This window comes from Lagopus leucura, unplaced genomic scaffold, assembly GCF_019238085.1.
Source record: "Lagopus leucura isolate 7727_CA_CO unplaced genomic scaffold, USGS_WTPT01 Super-Scaffold_806, whole genome shotgun sequence".
NCBI classification, from domain to species: domain Eukaryota; kingdom Metazoa; phylum Chordata; class Aves; order Galliformes; family Phasianidae; genus Lagopus; species Lagopus leucura.
The window spans coordinates 3,719,190-3,738,534 of record NW_024962260.1 but is presented as its reverse complement, the minus strand read 5'-3'; the positions used below and the strand labels follow the sequence as shown (position 1 = coordinate 3,738,534).

At 54.4% G+C, this 19,345-nt stretch overlaps 2 protein-coding genes across 11 annotated transcripts in view; one reads left to right on the top strand and one right to left on the bottom strand.

Moving 5' to 3' along the window:
• CUX2 (cut like homeobox 2) overlaps nucleotides 1-14,493 on the top strand; it is a 53,567-nt gene extending 39,074 nt beyond the window's left edge. For 3 of the 9 annotated variants that reach the window (XM_042865459.1, XM_042865462.1, XM_042865464.1), the window contains exons 3-20: nucleotides 1,884-1,985; nucleotides 2,088-2,211; nucleotides 3,340-3,416; nucleotides 3,506-3,572; nucleotides 3,741-3,789; nucleotides 3,916-4,020; nucleotides 4,571-4,765; nucleotides 4,844-4,902; nucleotides 4,975-5,023; nucleotides 5,128-5,227; nucleotides 5,901-6,548; nucleotides 7,152-7,253; nucleotides 8,242-9,017; nucleotides 9,453-9,612; nucleotides 10,247-10,534; nucleotides 10,783-10,971; nucleotides 11,053-11,326; nucleotides 11,911-14,493. In XM_042865459.1, coding sequence (XP_042721393.1) covers nucleotides 1,884-1,985; nucleotides 2,088-2,211; nucleotides 3,340-3,416; nucleotides 3,506-3,572; nucleotides 3,741-3,789; nucleotides 3,916-4,020; nucleotides 4,571-4,765; nucleotides 4,844-4,902; nucleotides 4,975-5,023; nucleotides 5,128-5,227; nucleotides 5,901-6,548; nucleotides 7,152-7,253; nucleotides 8,242-9,017; nucleotides 9,453-9,612; nucleotides 10,247-10,534; nucleotides 10,783-10,971; nucleotides 11,053-11,326; nucleotides 11,911-12,577 — 4,031 coding nt within the window. In that variant the 3' untranslated portion in view covers nucleotides 12,578-14,493. Of the gene's footprint in view, nucleotides 1-1,883; nucleotides 1,986-2,087; nucleotides 2,212-2,353; nucleotides 2,489-3,339; nucleotides 3,417-3,505; nucleotides 3,573-3,740; nucleotides 3,790-3,915; nucleotides 4,021-4,570; nucleotides 4,766-4,843; nucleotides 4,903-4,974; nucleotides 5,024-5,127; nucleotides 5,228-5,900; nucleotides 6,549-7,151; nucleotides 7,254-8,241; nucleotides 9,018-9,452; nucleotides 9,613-10,246; nucleotides 10,535-10,782; nucleotides 10,972-11,052; nucleotides 11,327-11,910 lie in introns of those variants that run through there. The other 6 variants (XM_042865463.1, XM_042865460.1, XM_042865461.1 and 3 more) reach the window with 6 other exon arrangements.
• A 1,127-nt stretch (nucleotides 14,494-15,620) lies between these two features.
• Nucleotides 15,621-18,078, bottom strand: PHETA1 (PH domain containing endocytic trafficking adaptor 1). 2 transcript variants are annotated; one of them, XM_042865469.1, is made up of 3 exons: nucleotides 18,019-18,078; nucleotides 17,553-17,605; nucleotides 15,621-17,139 (listed from the first exon to the last, which is right to left on the bottom strand). In XM_042865469.1, exon 3 carries the CDS (start codon nucleotides 17,135-17,137, stop codon nucleotides 16,421-16,423), a length of 717 nt encoding a protein of 238 aa, XP_042721403.1. In that variant the 5' UTR covers nucleotides 17,138-17,139; nucleotides 17,553-17,605; nucleotides 18,019-18,078; the 3' UTR covers nucleotides 15,621-16,420. The 2 variants fall into 2 exon arrangements, with proteins under 2 accessions (XP_042721403.1, XP_042721404.1); XM_042865470.1 differs by having other exon boundaries at nucleotides 15,621-17,202; nucleotides 18,019-18,064.
• Nucleotides 18,079-19,345: the final 1,267 nt, after the last annotated feature.

Genomic DNA, 19,345 nt, shown 5'->3' with positions numbered 1-19,345 from the left:
GAATTAGTGTGGATGCACCATGGATGCACTATGGATTAGTGTGGGTGCACTGTGGATGCACCGTGGATTCATGTGGATACACCAAAGATGCACCACAAATGCACTCTGGATGCACATGAATTCACCTGGATGCACCACGGATGCTCTATGGATCCCCTCTGCTCTTCTTTGTCCTCAGCACAGAAGGCACAGGGATTGGCTGCAGCTCCCTGAGGACATTTGGTGCTGCTGGCAGCTGTGGGGTGCTGGAGGGATGTGAGAAAGGCCCCCATGGTGCCAGGGTTGGGGACACAGCAGAGATTGGAGTTCCTGCTGCAGCACTGCTGCTGCTAAATGACATCCAATAACGCCAGCTAGTGGTGGGACTTATTATATAGATGGAAATATTAAAATATATATAGAGAGAGGCTATAGGACAGCAGCTCTGGGGTGATTTCTTATTATGGGGATGAGTGGAGCTGCCAGCACACATCGCATCGGCACTGCCCCAGCATTTATCGACAGTGCCCTGGCTCCGGGGGGAGCACAAGGGGGGTCCCCAGCCCCTCTGCCATGGGTGTAATTACCCGCATCGTTAGCTCGTCTGCTTATAGGTGTTATTAATGGCCAGGAGAGCATCCAGCGCTCACTGGGGCTGTGCTGAGCATTTTCACTCTCCATCCCCTTTGGCTCAGTATGGTGGAGGGGCCAATTCCCAAAATTCTTGGGCGGGTTTCCGCAGCATGCTCACAGCTGGATGGACACTGAGCTCTGATGCCAGCTCCCATAAAGCATTCCAGGAGGGGTGGCACTGATGGCATTTGCACTACAGTGTCCAGTGGTGTCCTGGGGGACCCCGGACCCATTTTGCCGCTCACATCCATGCTGAGTGCTAGAAGGGAGGGCCGCAGGCCAAACCCTCTGCATTTGGGGCAGATAACACAAAAACACCCACACTCCCCACAGAGGCAGTTGCACATTGGGGTTTTTCCATCTCCATTATGCTGCTTTCCCCTTGGATACCTGCCACTGCACAGCTCCGTCCCACTTCCCTGTTTATCTAACTTTTTGACCCTGGAGAATTCCATTCTATTTCCTCTCTTTTCCACGAAGGAAAAAAAAAAATAAAGCACCCCAAACCTATATTAACCTGGCTCAATAGGAGGCATTTTCTTGAACTTATTAAAAAATCCAGACTTGTAAATTAATTTGTTCATGTTGTACAATGGCAGTGCAGATGGACTCATTAGCATGCACACAACAAATAATTATAGATGAATTTTTAGCTGGCCTGCTTAATGGGCTTGCTGGGTTAATTATGTCAATGTATAATTACATCAGCCCTGGGAGACATAATGGCACACCCTGCTGAGCAGACACTAGCTAATGATGGTGTAATGCTGACAGAGGGAAGACATACGGCTCTGAAAGCACCTGCTTACCTCTGCACAAACTGCCATTGTCTGCACCCAGACTGGGGAGACCGGGGCCAGTGGTGCCACCACGTTTGGGGATGAGATCCTGCATGCAGCCCTAGCAGTGCTCAGTTCCTGGGGGCTTTGGAAGGGTGATGGTGGCACATGGTGGTGGCACATGGAGTAGCACATGGGATGACATCAAGGGTTCTGTTCCATCCATTGGGATGGCAGTGGTGGCACACGATGGTGACACATGGGATGGCATTAAGGGTTCCATCCATTGGGATGGCTATGGTGGCACATGGTGGTGAAACATGGGGTAGCATCAAGAGTTCCATCCCTGGTCTTAAGCAGGTTGCAGTTGGCTGCTGCCCTTGGCATGGAGGGTGCAGGAATGAGGATTGTGGCACTCATGCTTGGGAAGGTGGGATGGGACTGTTGGTGATTGTCCCCTGCCCCTGACATACAAAGTGCTGTTGCCTGCAGACCCTGCTCCAGTGCTGCTCCAGCGCCTTGAGCCCGAAAATCCACCCCTGAAGGATCTCAGCTGCCCCTGGAAGAAGCACCCAGAGCTCCTCGGCACCAAAGGTATCCAAAGTGCTGATGGTGCATGGGTGACATCAGTGCTCCCCATCCATGTCCTCGTGTGCTTCCAAGCACACAACCATGTGACACATGTCCCTCCCGCAGAGCAGAGAGAAGGATCGTTGCCAGCAGCAGGACTCACGGCGGCTGAGACCACGCTCCCTGACATTGACAGCAAAGCACTTTTGGCTGAAACCTTGCTGCAGAGAAATGAGGCAGAGAAGCAGAAGTACGTGAATATAAGAAAGGACCCCCGTGGCACCTCCTGCCTGGTGCTGTCCGTCTGTCTGTCCCTCTCCCAGCAGTTTCTGGGTGTGCCACGTGGTGTTGCTTGAGCAAATCGCTTAAACCGAGGCTGGCGGACGAAGCTCATTAAGCGGCCTTTTAATTGTGAGGCTCCCGGCTTTCCCAGCGGCGCGCTTAGCAGCGCTTCATTGCTATTCCTTAACGCACTGCACCCGTAACAAACGAGGAATCTTTAAACCCTAAATTGCAGAGCTCTCCGAGTAAGTTCCTGGCAAGTAAGGGCTATAAATAATGCAGAATAACTTTTCCCTGATTGCTTCCCCCCTCTAATTAATGACAGGAGGGGTTGCATTTCGGTGCAGAAGCATTTCTGCTTTCCTTTCTTGGCTCCTTGTTTGGGGACATCAAGCAGGGACAGAGATAGGACAACATCCCTGGGTACCATGGGGTCAGCAGGGTCTGGGGGACACCACCTTTGAGAACAGAGGGTTGTCAAGGAACTGTAGAGTGTGGGGCTGTGCTGGGTGTGCTAGCGTTGTGCATTGCCATTTCCTCTTCCATTTCCCTAGTGATGTGTGTTGCCATCCCCTTTCTGGTACAATCACAGAATAATTGATGTTTGGAAAAGACCACTAAGTTCATCAAATCCAATGACCATCCCATCACTGCCATGTCCACTCACAGAATCATAGAATCATAGAATCATAGAATCATTAATGTTGGGAAAGACCTCTAGGGTCATCAAGTCCAACCCCAACCCATTACCCCATGCATACTAACCACATCCTTCAGTGCCACATCCCCATAGTTCTTGAACACCTTTGAGGATGGTGTCCCCACCACCTCCCTGAGCAGCTCGTGCCAGTGCCTCACCACTCTTTGGGAGAAGAAATTCTGAATGCAACTTGGTGCAACTTAAGGCCAACACCACTTGTCCTTGCAATATGCATTGCCATCACGTTTTTTGTTTCTCTAGTGATGTGCATTGCCACTCACTTCTCCACTTCTGTAGCAATGTGTGTTGCCATTTTCCACCCGAAATGATTTTTTACCACTGGCACCATAAACTACATAAATCTGACCCTCATGGCTGATGCCCCTCTCTCCACAGGGGGCTGCAAGAAGCCCAGCTCACCCTGGCCATGCGGCTGGGGGAAGCCGAGGAGAAGATCAAGGTGCTCCATTCAGGTAGGAAGGATGGACTGTGGGAACCACAGGGTGCTGAACCCCCCAGCCCATGTCTCACCCCTGTCTTCTCTCTTTTTCCCCACTGCCAGCGCTGAAGGCGACACAAACAGAGCTGCTGGAACTACGGTGTAAATATGATGAGGAGGCTGCCTCCAAGTGAGTCCCAGAGCGTGTGAAGAGACCCAAAGTTGTGGTCACTCCCTAATCTAAGATGTGTGTCTCTGCTGCTGTCCTAGAAGGACTTCTGCCAACCACTGATTTTGTGTCCCTTGCCTCTGGATTGGTTTCTGTGTACCATCTGATGCCTCTTGCTTCTTCTTTCAGGGCAGATGAAGTGGCCATGATCATGACCAATCTTGAAAAAGCCAACCAGGTGAGCTGAGAATTTCCAATAGGGGGTGGGAGCTGGATACTCAGGAGAGGCAGGCATGGTGCTGGGATTTGGTTCTGCCCCAAGCATGGGGGTGCCCATTCTGATGCACTTTCTGGTCTCTTGCAGCGTGCCGAGGCTGCACAGAGGGAGGTGGAGAGCTTGAGGGAGCAGCTGGCAGCTGTCAACAGCTCCCTGCGTCTGGCCTGCTGCTCCCCTCAGGGTGCTGCTGGGGTGAGCAGCTCCTATAGCATTGGGGAACATCCATCCTGTAGTGGTTGGGAACATCCCAAGTGGCTGGAAGCAGTCATTGCAGCTGTGAGCATCCCACCGTGGTTGGGAGCACCCATAGCAGCTGGAAACATCCCATTGCATCCCAGAGCAAAACATAGAGGTTAGGAGCACCCATAATGATAAGGAGCATCCCATAATGGCCAGAAGCATCCCATATAGACAGGAGCACCCCATGCATGCAGCCAGGAGCACTCTCTTGCGCTTGGGAGCACCATTTTGCATTCAGCAGTTTCCATCACATTCGGGAGCAGCCCAGAAGCAAAGCAGGAAGGATCCAGGCATTTTTTCATTGCTCTTGGGTCATAACATTGCCCATGCAAGATTATGGGGAGCAGCCTCCCATAAGGTGGGCAATTTGCACTTCTATAGCATTCCGCTGAACATGGAAGACCTCTGAGGACAGAGGAAGAGTCTATTCCACCCCATGCCAATGACAGCCCCCATGTCCCTGCATTGGGTGGCCAGGAGCTAATGCTGTACCCTCTCCCAGCAGGACAAAGCGAACTATTCCATGTGCTCAGGGTCAAGGCTGGAGGCTGCTCTGGCTGCCAAGGACCGGGAGATCCTACGGCTCCTGAAGGACATCCAGCACCTCCAGAGCTCACTGCAGGAGCTGGAGGAATCCTCCGCCAACCAGATTGCTGAGCTAGAGGGACAGCTGGCTGCCAAGAACGAAGCCATTGAGGTGTGGGGGCTTGGGTGGGCACAGGGTGGGCACTGATCTGACTGTGTTGGCTTCACACCATGAGTGTGTCCTCCACAGAAGCTGGAGGAGAAGCTGCAGGCACAAGCAGACTACGAGGAGATCAAGACAGAGCTGAGGTAGGCCTGCTCCCGCGGTTGGGTGCTGCGAGGCCACATCCCCTGCCTCACCGCCCCTCCTTTCTCCCCCAGCATCCTGAAGGCCATGAAGGTGGCATCCGCCAGCTGCAGCCTGCCCCAGGCAAGTGCTGTGGCGCGGGCCTGGCGTCCTGGTGGGATGCGGGAGGTCTACTGGCCCCGCCAGAGCCCCGCTGCTCCAGCCCACCGCTGCTTTGCCCCTTGCAGAGCATGTCGAAGCCGGAGGAGGCCCTGCTGCTGGGGAAGGAGGCATTCTACCCACCACAGAAGTACCTGCTGGAGAAGCCCAGCTTGATGGCCAGCACTGGTAGGGTACTGGTGGACACACATTGCCTCATGTGCCATAAGTTGCAGAAGCGTTGGTTGGAAGAGATCCTCAAGGTCATCAAATCCAACCATCAACCTAATTCTACAAAGATCTTTGCTAAACCATGTCTTTAAGAGCCATGTCCACATATTCATTGTAGAATCATGGAATGGTTGGGTTAGAAAGGATCTTACAGCTCCCTGGCTTCACCCCTGCCATGTGCTGACTGCCCCCAGCTCAAGCTGCCCAGAGCCCATCATGGCCTTAGGCACCTCCAAGGATGGGGCACCCACAGCTCTAGGCAGCACTGCCAGAGCCTCACTGCCCTCTGAATGAAGAAATCCCTCCTAGCATCAGACCTAAATCTCCCCTCTTTTATTTTAAAACCATTCCCCCTTGTTCTGTTGCTATCAGACTGTATATATATAGTTTTATTGTCGATCTGTGCCCAATCACTTGGTTGCTTCTCCGCATGTACTCTGGTGTGGGCAAAGGTCCAAGCCTGGAGCATGACCACCATGGTCAAAGTTATGATGTTCACCATAACTCAGTCAGAAAGGTGCTCAGAAAGAGCCTGCCTATGGGATGGGGGATTTCCAGCTAGGGAAACTGATGCAGGAGCATCTAGCCAGCAGGACTATAGTGCATGTCTGTCTCTCTCATTCATCTCTAGAGGAGGATCCCTGTGAAGACGAGTCGGGGAAGGACCCACTGGGCATGGAGCAGGCGTTCCCGTCCCCCCAGCAGCTCCCGCACCCGCCGGCTGATGAGCCAACCTCTCCCACTCCTCTCCCAGCTGTACCTGGCCCTGGCCTGGCTTCCGAAGGCCCCCGGACGTTCCCACTGTCCCCCTTCCCAGGAGGAGAGCGGCTCCCAGGGGATGCACTACTCCCCAAGGGCCCTCCACTACAGGGGTCCCCTTACAAGAGTGAGGGTGCTGGAGGGGGACTGTCCTTCCCCACTGCTTTTTTCGGAGCCAAAAGCAGCTCTGTGCCCCCCAGCACTGTTCCACCCACCACCAGCCCTCCTGAAGAGCCTGCTGAGGGCAGCGGGGGCAGCTCAGCTGACGAGGAGCAACTGGATACAGCCGACATCGCCTTCCAGGTGAAGGAACAACTGCTGAAGCACAACATTGGGCAGAGGGTCTTTGGGCACTATGTGCTGGGGCTGTCACAGGGCTCTGTCAGTGAGATCCTGGCCCGGCCCAAGCCCTGGCGCAAGCTGACAGTGAAGGGCAAGGAGCCGTTCATCAAGATGAAGCAGTTTCTCTCCGATGAGCAGAATGTACTGGCTCTGAGGACTATCCAGGTGCGCCAGAGAGGTGAGTGGTGGGGTGGCCCCAATGCCAGGTGCTGCCCTGAACTGCCCCTGTGCCACCACTGCACTCACATCTGAGCCCCACGGTGATGGATAGGGACATTGTGGAGTCACCCATGGCATTCAAGGGTTGTCCCTAGTGGCCCCAGGTACTGCTGTCCATGGGGCACAAATGCCACAACCCATAACTGAAAGTGTGCCCCTGGATGAGTTTCACTCATTTAGTCTTCCATTGGGCTGTTTTGTGGAATACAAATCAACATTTTGGAATATATTGTTAAAATAATCAAGTTTTAGTACTTCAGAACTGTGGTACGGTGTTGTCACCATCATGAAATAACTCCTGGCTCTGGGAACAGTGGCTCCTCAGCAATGCTCTGATTTGCCATGGTGGCATCTGATCCCATATGTCCTCTGCCAGGTGATGCTGCGTTGAAGGCAAGAGCTGTCAGTAGGGGCTGGCAACTAATGAATAGTGGTGTTTTCCTTAAATCCAGCATCCCTAAAAATAACTAAACATGAGCAACAGTAAATGCTTTCTGACATACAAGTGGAGCTTGTAGAACCAGCGCTGGTGACAAATCTGTTGTCATGCTTCTTTGATCAGGTAGCATCACGCCGAGGATCAGAACGCCAGAAACTGGCTCTGACGATGCCATCAAAAACATCTTGGAGCAGGCAAAGAAGGAGATTGAGTCACAGAAGGGAGGTGCGTTCTGTCTATAGGTGTTTGGAGACTGCAGGCCACATATCCTTGGGCCATGCCATCCAGAAACAAGGCTTAGACCTCAGGGTGCTTGTGAGGAGCTGGCAATGCTTCCTACCTTCCCCCATCCATACGCGTGGCACTAGCCAAAATGGGTCTTTTTTGGCCATTTCTCTCATCGCCATCCATAGCGATTTGGGATATGGTGGAAAGAACTGCTGGTAAATATTGCTGGAAACAAAACACTCATGCACAATTGCACATCGCCCTGTACCTGAGCTTTCAGAAGCTTTGGACTTAACTTTTCCATCCTGCCTTTCCCAGAACAGATAATTAAATGAGAGCACACGATCCACATGGTGTGAGGAATCATTAAAGCAGTTCTGCTCACAGTCAATGACAAGAAATGAAATACATTAAAATGGGTAGTCTGCTGAGAAGGCAGAATCCTGGAGGATTACATTAGACAGGAATGGTGGAAAAACAGAGAAAACAAACATGTTTATTGCCATCGTTGGTAATGGGATTTATTTTACAGTTGTCAAAATGTAATCACACTTAGGTGCAGGAATGTCATGGCTGCTTTCCAGCCTCTTTGGCCAGCTGCCCCCAGTTTTGTTGTTCTGAATGGTGCCAATGCAGTATCGGACATCCCTTTGGCCAGTTTGGGTCAGCTGTGCTGGTTCTGTTACCTCCCACCTCCTTGTGTACCCCCAGCTCCTCACTGCAGGGCAGCTTGAGGAGCTGAAAAGTCCTTGACTAAGTGTAAGCTCTGAACAGCTACAGCCAAAACATATGTGTGTTATCAGTGTTACTGTCACCCTAATCCCAAAATACACCGCCATACTATCCACTAGAAAGAAAATTAACTCCATCCCAGCCAAAAGCAGGGCAGGAACAAAACTGAAAATGTCAAAACCTTCCCTCGCTCCTAGCCAGCACCTCTATGAGTTCTGCACCCAGCGGTTCCCCTCATTGCCCCTCTTTGCAGGTGAGCCCAAAAACCCATCAACATCTCAAGCGGTGACCAACGGGGCGGGTAGCAGCAGCTCAGAGGACGCCATCAAGAGCATCCTGGAGCAGGCGCGGCGGGAGATGCAGGCGCAGCAGCAGGCACTGCTGGAGATGGAGGCAGGGAGCAGCGGGCGGCCCGGGGGCACACCACCCACTGAGCGTTCCACTTTGGCCACCGTTAGCCAGAACATCGTCCCAGCCTACGTCAAGCAGGAGGAGGGCAGCGGGGCCAGCCCTGGCCCCCCTCAGACGCCCCTTGCTGTCCTCTCGCCTGCTGCCTTTGTGCAGAGCATCATCCGCAAGGTGAAGTCGGAGATTGGTGATGCTGGCTCTTATTTCGACCAGCACTGGGCGTCAGAGCGCAGCCTGCTCAGCCGACCCTACACCTCTGTTTCGCCTTCGCTCTCCTCCTCTTCCTCAAGCTACTCTGGCATGGCCAATGGACGAGGCTGGCCAAGGGGTGAGCCTGCTGAGAGTGGCGCCAATGAGGATGAGCTGCCGGCAGCTGAGGATGAGCCACACCGATTAGCAGAGATGAAGGTGGAGGGTGCTGGCATGGAGCCGGCAGCTGGTGGCCGGCTGTCCTACTACCCTGCCTATGTACCGCGCACCCTGAAGCCCACCGTGCCTCCGCTGACACCAGAGCAGTATGAAATGTACATGTACAGGGAGGTGGACACACTGGAGCTGACCCGGCAGGTCAAGGAGAAGTTGGCCAAGAATGGCATCTGCCAGAGGATCTTTGGAGAGAAGGTACCGGCTTGGGGAATGGAGTCTGGTGTCCCCTCGGTGGGGTGGGAATTGTCCATCTCAGCACCCAGGGCTGGTTGATGTCCTCTAGCACCTCCTGCCAGGGTCTTCACTGTGCCACAGGGCTCCCCTCAGAGTCCTCAATGTCCAACCCAACCCAACAGTCTCCTGATGGCCACCACCAATTGGTTGGTGGCACTGCCCACAGGGAATGTGCTGTCCCCACAACCCATACCCAGTGGGTAGCCCTGAGGGCGATCCCAGCACCTGCACCAAGCACTGGGACCAAGGGATTTGGGCATACCATGGGGTGTGAGTGCAAGCCCTGTCCCCTCCACCCATCCTGCTCCTTGCCCCAGCGTGGCCGGGCTCGCTTCCTGTTCAGCAGGGACGATGGCCAGGCAGCAGCCCAGTACATAATGCCTGCACCATACCCAGGTACTGGGCCTGTCCCAGGGCAGTGTGAGTGACATGCTGTCGCGGCCCAAGCCGTGGAGTAAGCTGACGCAGAAGGGACGGGAGCCCTTCATCCGCATGCAGCTCTGGCTGACGGACCAGCTGGGGCAAGGCATCAGCCAGCAGCCGACCCCATCCCAGGGTAAGTGCTGCCGCCGCCGCATCCCTTGCTCCATAAACATCCCAATACCATTCCCATCCATCTCCCGCATCCTGAGACAGGAGGATTTGGTCATGTCCTCATCCCATACAGCATCACTTCAGCACCAGCAGTTGCTCCAGGCTACTTGACATCACCCATTCTTCCTTCAGTCCAAAGCCGCCCATCCAATACATCCAGTTCATTTCAACCCCGCTTAATTAGTATGTTAGACAAGATAGGGCTGTTGCACAGCTCCTTCTAATGTTATTTTCTCAGAAATGGGTTTTGAAAGTCATCTAGTTAAAAAAAGAAAAGGAAAAACACAACAAAAATCCTTGGCTTTGTGCCTGGAATAGAAAAGTAGTTGGGTTTTTATGTTAATATTGTGTTTTCTCTCTTTAATTATTCTGCTGTTGCCTCCTGCTCAGCCACAGATGCCGGAGAGGCTCTGCTGACTTTCCTCCTTTCAGGAATAATAAATAATAATAAATAACAGATGAATAATAAAAATAACCTTCACATTCCTGCTGCCATCCCTTCCCTCAACCCATTCCATCCTTACGGCCCATTATTGGGTTTGCACAGTGCCCTCCCACCAGTGCCATTGACCCGTCCTCTCCCTGGTGCCACACAGCTAGCCCTGCCGAACCACAGCCATCCCCCTCGCCACCCCCCAGCCCCACGGAGCATGAGAAGGGATCGCAAGAGCCCCTTACCCTCGCCCTGGAGAGCAGCAAGGAAAACCAGCAGCCTGAGAGCAGAGTGGTGGCAGGCAAAGCACACCCCAACAGCCAAGGCCCTGTGGGCATCCAGGAGATTGTTGCCATGTCCCCCGAGCTGGACACCTACTCCATCACCAAGAAGGTCAAGGAGGTGTTGACGGACAACAATTTAGGTGCGAGCGCCATTTTGGGAGATGCTGGTGAGGCGAGTGGGTTCCCGGCTGACTGGCTTTTGGCAGGGTGTTGGGTGATGATGTGATGGGGTGGTGGAATGATGGGTTGACATGGTGATGAGCTAAAAGGGTGGTGGGGTGATAAGGTGATGGGGTTGTGGGTTGACAAGCAGATGGGTGACATGGTGACAGGGTGGCAGGGTGATTGGGACGTGGCTGGCTGGACAGTGGTGCGACTCGTCCCTCTCTAACCACCTCTGCTTCTCCTCTGCCAGGCCAGCGGCTGTTTGGGGAGAGCATCCTGGGCCTGACGCAAGGCTCGGTGTCCGATCTCCTCTCCAGGCCCAAGCCATGGCACAAGCTGAGCCTGAAGGGGAGGGAGCCCTTTGTCCGCATGCAACTTTGGCTCAATGACCCTCACAACGTCGAAAAACTGCGTGACATGAAGAAGCTGGAGAAGAAAGGTGAGCATGGGGGTTGGGCGGCAGTGGATGAGTGGGGCGGAGGGGGCTGAGCGGCGCGCAGCTCCGTCTCCTCTCCTGCAGCCTACCTGAAGCGCCGGTATGGGCTGATGAGTGCCGGCTCAGACAGCGAGTCCCCAGGCGCCCGCTCCGAGTGTGCCAGTCCCGGCCTGCAGCCCCAGGACCTCAGCCTTCTGCAGATCAAGAAGCCACGGGTGGTGCTGGCTCCTGAAGAGAAGGAAGCCTTGAAGAAAGCCTACCAGCTGGAACCCTATCCCTCCCAGCAGACTATCGAGCTGCTCTCCTTCCAGCTCAACCTCAAGACCAACACCGTCATCAACTGGTTCCACAACTACAGGTATGGATGCTGCTGAAACAGCACAAAACAACCCTGAAATATGTCTTCAAATAGTGATATCTAAAAAAAAAAAAAAAGAGGTAGGGGAAAATATGTACAAAAATGGTTGAGTTTGGAAGACTGCAAGCTAGAAAGAGCCCAAAGGATGAGGGGTAATGGTCTTAAGTTGCACCAGGAGGAGTTCAGGACTTCTTCTACAAAAGAGTGGTCACATGCTGGAATGGTCTGCGCAGAGAGGTGATTGAGTCACTGTCCCTAGAGGTGTTCAAGAAACATTTAGATGTGGTATTAAGGGACATGATTTAGTGGGGAAATATTGGTGGTAGGCGGGCAGTTGGACTGGATGATCTTGGAGGTCTTTTCCAGCAATGATGACTGTGATTTCTGTGATTCAAGGTGGGGGTAGATTGGGTGTGGACATGATGATCTTAGGGGTCTTTACCAACATTAACGATTCTATGATTCCATCATTCTGTGAATGACAAGTTGGGGTTTTTATGTTTGAAGCATTCAATACAATTCCTGCCTGTTGATGTTTTTCCAAACTTGTATGATCACTCACACCCCGTGTTTGTGCCCCACAGGTCACGGATGCGCCGGGAGATGCTGGTGGAAGGCACGCAAGACAACGACACGGACCCAGAGCAGAGTGGTGGGGCAGCCGGCCCAAGGCCTAGGGCCCCACACAGCCCTGACTCAGATACTGAGGACCGAAAACCCCTTTTCAGTGGGGGCGAGCACCCTTGCACTGGCGAGGTGAAGGTGAAAGAGGAGCAGGGGGAGGTGGGCAGCTGGAGCCGCCGGCGGGACTCACGCAGCCCAGCCGGGACAGCAGAAAGCACTGGGCCCCCACAGGAGGAGCGAGGAGGAGCCCCCCGTGCTGCTGCCCCCAGCACCGGCAGCCTCCCACGGCGGGGAGGCCGAGCCAGGGCCTCCGGAGGTCCTCCACCACCACCACCACCACTCCATCCCGACCCTGGCAGCTCGCAGTCATCGGCCAACTCATCCCACTGTAGCCTGGAGGTTTCCCCCAGCTCGCCTTCCGCTGCCTCCTCGCCTGGCCTCGCTGGTTCAGCCTCACCAGGGCCATCCTCTGCCGGGCCGGTGTCACCGGCACTGCCGCCAGCCCCATGTCCCCGGCTCAGCACCAGCGTCCAGCGACGTCACGAGAAGATGGCCAACCTCAACAACATCATCCACCGCCTGGAGCGGGCTGCCAACCGCGAGGAGGTCCTCGAGTGGGAGTTCTGAGCTGCCTTGCAGACACACACATCTCTATATTTTGTTAAACTCAGTGCGCACCGAGAGGTGGACCCTGCAAAGGCGTCCACGAAGCTCCCCCAGCTTTGTTTTCAATGTGAAAAACTGGGAACGATTTTAAAAAAGAAAAAGAAAAATATTTATAGACCTCTTTTAGATATTTTAATAAAAGGATACTTTGGAATTTATTAACAGCTTAAGCTGCTTTGATATTAAAGATAGCTATAAAATCAAGATGATGTAGCAGTCGTGTCATTAAATGTACACTGAAGTCTTGTAGTTTGCCACTGGATGAGATTAAAAACAAACAAACAAAAAAACCCACAGAAAAGACTTACTGAGCAAAGCCATCAAGAAGCACTATGAGACTGACCAAATTTAATAAACTTTTGCATAGCATTTTTCCACATCTGTCTGTAAGACACTGCATCGCTTCTGCCCCATCCAGAGACTGTGTTATAGTCCATGAAGACTCTAAATCAGAAACCTTGATGCCATCGAGTATGTATTTAGTTCTGGTGGTATGTTTTTGAAACCTTTGTAACACAGAATGTCACGTGCAGTTGTATATGTTGTAGAAATGTCTGCAATAGCCTTCTGGAACAAGACGTAGCATGGTGCAAATGCGGTCCCTCGCGCTCCCTCGAGTCAGCAGCTGGTGCTGGCCCTCAACAATGACAGCACTGGAAAAGAGGGAAAAAGGCAGAACAGACCCAAGTGAAGCAAGCTGTCTCTGATTGTGGTGGTGATGGGAAGAGGTACCTGGGTTTGACACCTGGGGCAGCTCCAGCTGGCTGGGGATGGCATTTGGGGTCCCCATGCTCTACTGTCATATGGAAAATGAAATCACTGGTGCCTAGGGACTCCAAAAAGCCAGAACGTGCCCTGCTCGGGGTTCTCCCTGCACCATGTGCAGCTTTGGGGGCTGAAGCACTTTTTTGGTTTGGAGGCTTTGGAATGTGGGCAGGGGGAGCATCCCCTCGCCATGGCCATGCCCTCTTTCTGCGGCTGTGAACCATTGTCATGGCCATGTCCCCTTGCCATGACTGCATCCTATTGTCATGGCTGTGTCCCCAAGCAGTGGCTACTACAGCATGTCTCAATGAGCTGGGACATGGAGTGTCAAGACATGCTCCTGCCCTACACTGTGCTTGGGGCTAAGTTGGGCAAAGCACAGTGGTGCCTTGCTACTGACCTAGTGCAAAGCCACAGCGGTGGTGTGGTGGCATTCCAACACCCAAATCAGGTCCCTGGAGTGTTCCCATCTCAGTGCCCCAACTAACAAAATGCCTTTAGAAGAGGAGGGTGGATTGTGTCCTGTAATGTTTCCTGTCCATTCCGTTTCTCAATGCATTTTGCAAGCACCAAGAATGTGGCATGCCACACTCTGGCCACCCTCTCCACCATCTGTCACCTGATGAGAGGCACTGCGGGGCCGTGGGGGAGAGCTCGATGCCAGCTCTGAGGCTATGCATTGACTTGTTTTCCACTGTAGACATTTTTATCAGAATAGAAGGTATTTTTGTACTCTGGTGGTAGTCAGGGAGCAATTTCAAAAGCAAACCTATTGGGCTCTCCAAAAGCAATCTCGGCTCTGCACTAGCACGAGCTCCCTGAGGTCACCCTGCTGCCACCACGCCACCGAAGGCCAAGGTGTACCCATTGCCGACTGTTCTCCGTAGTGTGCTTGTGTTAGCTTTAGTGGAACGGGATTTGATGAAGCACTTAGGGTAGTCTTTGGAACATGGAAATCCTGTTGTACTAAAAGCTAGTGGGACATACTGATCACATTTTGTTATAGGCTCATGTACTGTACTTCAAAAGTTTCTATGAGATCGATGAACTTTGTTAACAATTTTGGAAGGAACAAGTTCTGTAAAGAGCCACTAAATACAGAAGTTGGATAAGACTCCTGGCGTTGCGGTGTGTTTCTTCGCAGGAACTGAGACTTGCAGCAGTGGCTCACACTGAGTTTCACCCTTGCATTGGGTTTTGGGGCTCTTGCAGCCATCAATGTCACTCCATCGGGAAGAAGGGGGATGTTTATGGGGTCGGTCCAGCTCAGGGTGCAGTCTTGCCCCAAGAGCAGCATGCTTCCCTGGTGCTTGGTTTCAGGTTGTGTCCACTTTGGCTTCCATTGGGAGCCTCCTGACCTTACCTCAGCATCACCCGGTGATTTTATAGCTACCACCACGAGGCAGGGAGGTTGGTGTGTGATGAATTAATAAATCCATATATTGCGTATCTATTTTAGCTTGTTTGTCGACTAACAAGTTGGGAAGGATTTATTTTTAATGAATATCTGAACACCTTGAAAAGCTCGGCCAGCTGCCATGGAAACTACAAAGGCTTCATTCTCCATCTGGATGCAGAGAGACGTCACCTCGGCTGCCCTCTGCGAGCCAGAATGCCATGCAGGATGGCAGTGCCACCTATGTGACAGCAGGGTCCCCTTCCCTGTGTGAGACTACCACCAGCCCCAGCGAGGGGATGGCTATATTGTCCTGCCTCAGTGACTCCCAGCCTTGGTAGAGGACTGGGGACCAAGGGGCACCACAGGGTGCTGCCCATGAGTCAGGTTTTAGTTAATGCCAGAGCTAATGAAATATTTGGTTGCTGGGCCTCAGATTATTGGGGAAAAGATAAATTCCGCAGCTTGTTGGCAGACAATCTGACTTCCATCTGATAACACTTCTGCTCTTAGCACTGCTACAGTCATTTGTGCACGCGCGCATAGCAGGGAGGACAGCTCATTGCTTTATCCCTGTCCTCACCAGAGCAGCTTCCAAGGCACAACCACACAGATCTGAGGCCTTCTGGACTCTGCTGTGTGATTTCTGTCACTCCAAAACAGTCGCTATGCTGCCCCTACATGGGACCAACACAATGTCCTGATGCCCCCTGAGTAAAACACACCATCCCATTCCACCCCCAATTCCACCCCCAATCCCATCCCCAACCTCATCCCTCAAGGGTGCTCCAGGACCTACTTTCCCAAATGAACCAAATGTGCAAATGAGAAGGAGGCCAGGAGGAAATTCCTGAAGCAATATTTATTGCAGAAAAAGAACTTGAGCCAGTTCTGAGAAGTCAAATGAAGATGCGGCCATTTGGCCCAACACAGCGTTCCTCTTGCTCCAAGATTTGGGAAACAAATCCAGGAGGGGAGGGATTCAACAGCTTTAGTGAATGAAGAGCTGGTGGGTTGGCTGACTACAGCAGTCGCTGCACCAGCTGGGTTGTCACAAAGTCCTTGGGCCAGCAGAACGGATACAAACCAGAGAAATGTCTGCATGAGACCCCAGGGCTCCAATAGCAGCCACGCTCTGCTTGTGCATGTGAATCACTCTGCTCCCTCCGCTGCTGACATGCATGTTCCTTTTCATTGCTGTGACACTTCCCCTTTGTGAGCCAGCTCAGGGGTGACACCAGCTCCAAAAATATCTGTCCTGGAGCCCTGGAGGATGTGGTTGGGTGGAGGCAACTCCGCCACATGGTGAATTGGAGGACCAGGATCCTGCTGGGTGGCAGCAGCACACAAACGTGAGGCCACGGTGGCTGTTGTGCTTGGCACTGTGCTGCTAGGATAGCGCCCATGCATTTGTTCTACAAACCACATCCTGCTGGAGCAGACGAATGCCATGGGGCTCAACTGGCCTCGAGCAGGTGAAGGCAGTTCCAGCCCTCTGGCAGTGCAACACCCATCCAAACTCTCCCCGGCATCCTTGCATCTGGAGGTCCCAGCGCACCCAGCTCAGTGCTTGATCCCCAGGAGCTGTGAGTCCTCTAGAGGGGACTGAGGTTGTACCAAGGACTCTTTGCCCACAGGGCCTCTCAGGGCCGATGCTGGCACTGCCGGTGCTGCCAGTCCTGCCGCAGTTGGGCCACCTGCTTTCCATAATGCTCATGCAACCGGCAGAATACTGAGGTCTCAGCTGCTCCAGTGTCACCGCTGGATGCTCGCCGGCGTGGAGGCAGTGGAGGTGGCTGTGGGTCGGTGTCATCATCACAACCATCGTGCAGCTGGTCCATGCCAGGCGCATTATTCCACACCGCACAGCCATTCTCCTTTGGAGGAACCGTGGGCAGAGCGGGCAGGGAGTGCTCCATCTCCAAAGGCCGTGCCTTGCAGCAGGCTGGGCCGTGCCGGCAGCCCCACCGCATCTCCTCCAGCTGCTTCTCCAGCTCCCGCACCACCAGCCGCATGTAGTCAAAGCTGGCCCGCGACAGCGCCTTCACCCACACCTCCATGGCCGCCTGGCTGTCGGCTGCCAGCACGTAGGTGCGCGATTTGGTGCCGCTGAAGCGGATGGCGAAGGCAAATTCCTCGGCCGAGTCGCAGAGCTCCACAGTGCAGCCCTCCAGCACGATGACGCCCACTGGCTCACGGCTCTCACGCTCCTCGAAGTAGAAGAGCATGTTGCCCTTGAGCACGAACCAGCGGCGGTGGTACGCCGTGTGCCGCTCGCCACGCTTGAAGAGGAATCCAGCATTGTCGGCCGGGGAGTCGCAGGTGGCATAGAACACCAAACTGCGCTCGTTCAGCTTCATGGCTGCAGGCAGAGGGTGCAGGCAGTGTGTGCGCAGCGCTGCAGCCGCCCGCCAGCTCCTTGTTCCTGGTGGCACCCAGGAAATGGAGACTGAGAACAAACACCGCAGGCAGGCTCACCCTGGCACAACGCAGTGCTGCAGGTCGGGTGCTCCCAGGGTGGACTCCGCACCTCAGGCAGTGTTTCCCCAAAGAGAAGCCCCACTTGGGGCTGTTGCCCCCCTCTCTCTCTCCCCCCACCCCCCCTTCGCTGTCCCACATCACAGGTGGCCTTGCAGCCGCTCTCCACCCCGCAGCCCGGCCCACGTGCAGGTCTGGCCCATAGGACCCTCACGGGACAGCGTCACACAGGGCCAGGCCACCCCTCCCCGTGTCCCCACACAGCGGTGCCCTCACCATCCCGTTCCTTCCACCCACCTGTGCTGCGGGGCACGGCGCTGCTCTATCTCTGGGCTCCGGCTGTGGGTGACCTTGGGGGACACGGAAGCGCTGGATGCAGGGACGGCTGCCGGCACAGGGCTGGCACCCAGCTGGCACCCCTCTGCCCCCACTCCCTCTGTCCCAAAATGACGAATTTCAGCGCGTCACCGCTGCCTGCGCAGCACAAGACGGACACGTGCGAGGATGACCATTATTTTCCTACTTAGACACATCGCAGGATGAAAGGAGCCAGGAGAGGGCTCCCAGCTCGGGGGCACCAATCGGGATCCCAAAGCCAGCCTTTTGGGAGAGGGACATCCGCGCGCGGTGAGAGCGCCCCAGCCCTTAGCGGGACCGCCCCGACCGAGCCCCACCGCCGTTCCCCAGCACCGCGCGGTCCCGCCCCGCTCCAGTCCCATTCCGGTCCCTTTCGGGGCCACCCCCGCTCCCATCCCCCGGGCACCTTTTGTCCTCGGCTTTCCGCACCCCGGCTCGGCTCGGGCCGCCCCTCGGGCGGGGCGCTGCCACCCGGCTCCTCCCCGCAAGCTGCCGCCACCGCCCCTCGCAGAGCCGGGCCCAACCTGGGGGTCCCAGCTGGATGGATGGATGAGTAAAGAGAGACCTAGATAGGCTGAGCAGCGGGCCCAGGTGAACCCCATCAAGTTGAACAAATTCAAGCGCGAGGGCTGCACCTGGGTCGTGGCAACCCTTGCAATCAGTACAAGCTAGGGGATGAAAGGGTTGAGTGTAGCTGTACCCAAACGAACTTGTGGGTACAGGTGGGTGGCAGCTGGATGAGGTGAGCCAGCAGTGTGCCCTCACAGCCCTGAAGCCAACGATTTGGTTGGGCTGCAACCAAAGCAGTGTGGGCACCAGGGTGGGGGAGGTGCTCTTGTCCCTCTGCTCTGGCACAGGGTGCCCAGAGAGCTGGTGGTGCTCCATTCCTGCACATGGCCACGGTCAGGGGATGGGGCTGTGAGCACTGATGGAGCTGTGGGTGTCCCTGTGCACTGTGGGCAGTGGGAACAGACGGCCTTCAGGGGTTCTTTCCAACTCAAACAGTTCTATGACTCTATGATTCTTGTGGATGACGGGATGGGTGAGACAGCAAGAGCTCAGCATTCACCACAGCTGCACAACACTGCATTTTTCACTTGCTCTCCATTTCCTCCAGGTTCTTTGTTCCCCTGCTCAGCGATGTGCACATTTTGTAGAAGCACTGTTGGATTTTGCTTTGCAGAGAGCCAAGAAATCACACTGCAGGCAACCACTGCTGCAGGGGCAAAGGTTTTCAGTTCACCGAAGAGTTCCTCTGTCAGCTGTGGACTTTCTCTTTTGGTCTACAAAAAGGGATTGAAGCAGCACTAAAACCACTCAGGTTTTATCTTCCTCCTTTCACAGGGGGCTCTGCCCACAGCCCTGCAGTTCTTACAGCCCGACCCAGCCACACAGCGCTCATTGGCAACAGCCACATCTGAAGGAGGGAGAGCCATGGGGAGAAGGCAGAGCTTTATTAGAATGCAGGGGAGTTGTAGGGAGCCCCGACTGCTCCCTGCAGCCTCGTTAGCAGGAGTCGTGGAGTTGTTCCTCCCCTCTCTTTTGGAGAATCGTTCCAATTCCTCAAAACCCAACGGCGAAATTCCCCGTGAGTTTTGCTTCCTGTTCGGTCTCCCTCGGGATGGCCGCGTTTTGCCGCACGCTCCGACACTTCCTCTTCTGGGCAGTCCCGTGACATTGCCCCGTTGTCCTTGCGGAGTCCTCACAGCAAAGGAATCAGATCCCGTGCCTCC

Coding starts and splice junctions, on each gene's coding strand:
- PHETA1 (XM_042865469.1), bottom strand. CDS start 17,137: ATGAAGCTGAACGAGCGCAGTTTGGTGTTCTATGCCACCTGCGACTCC.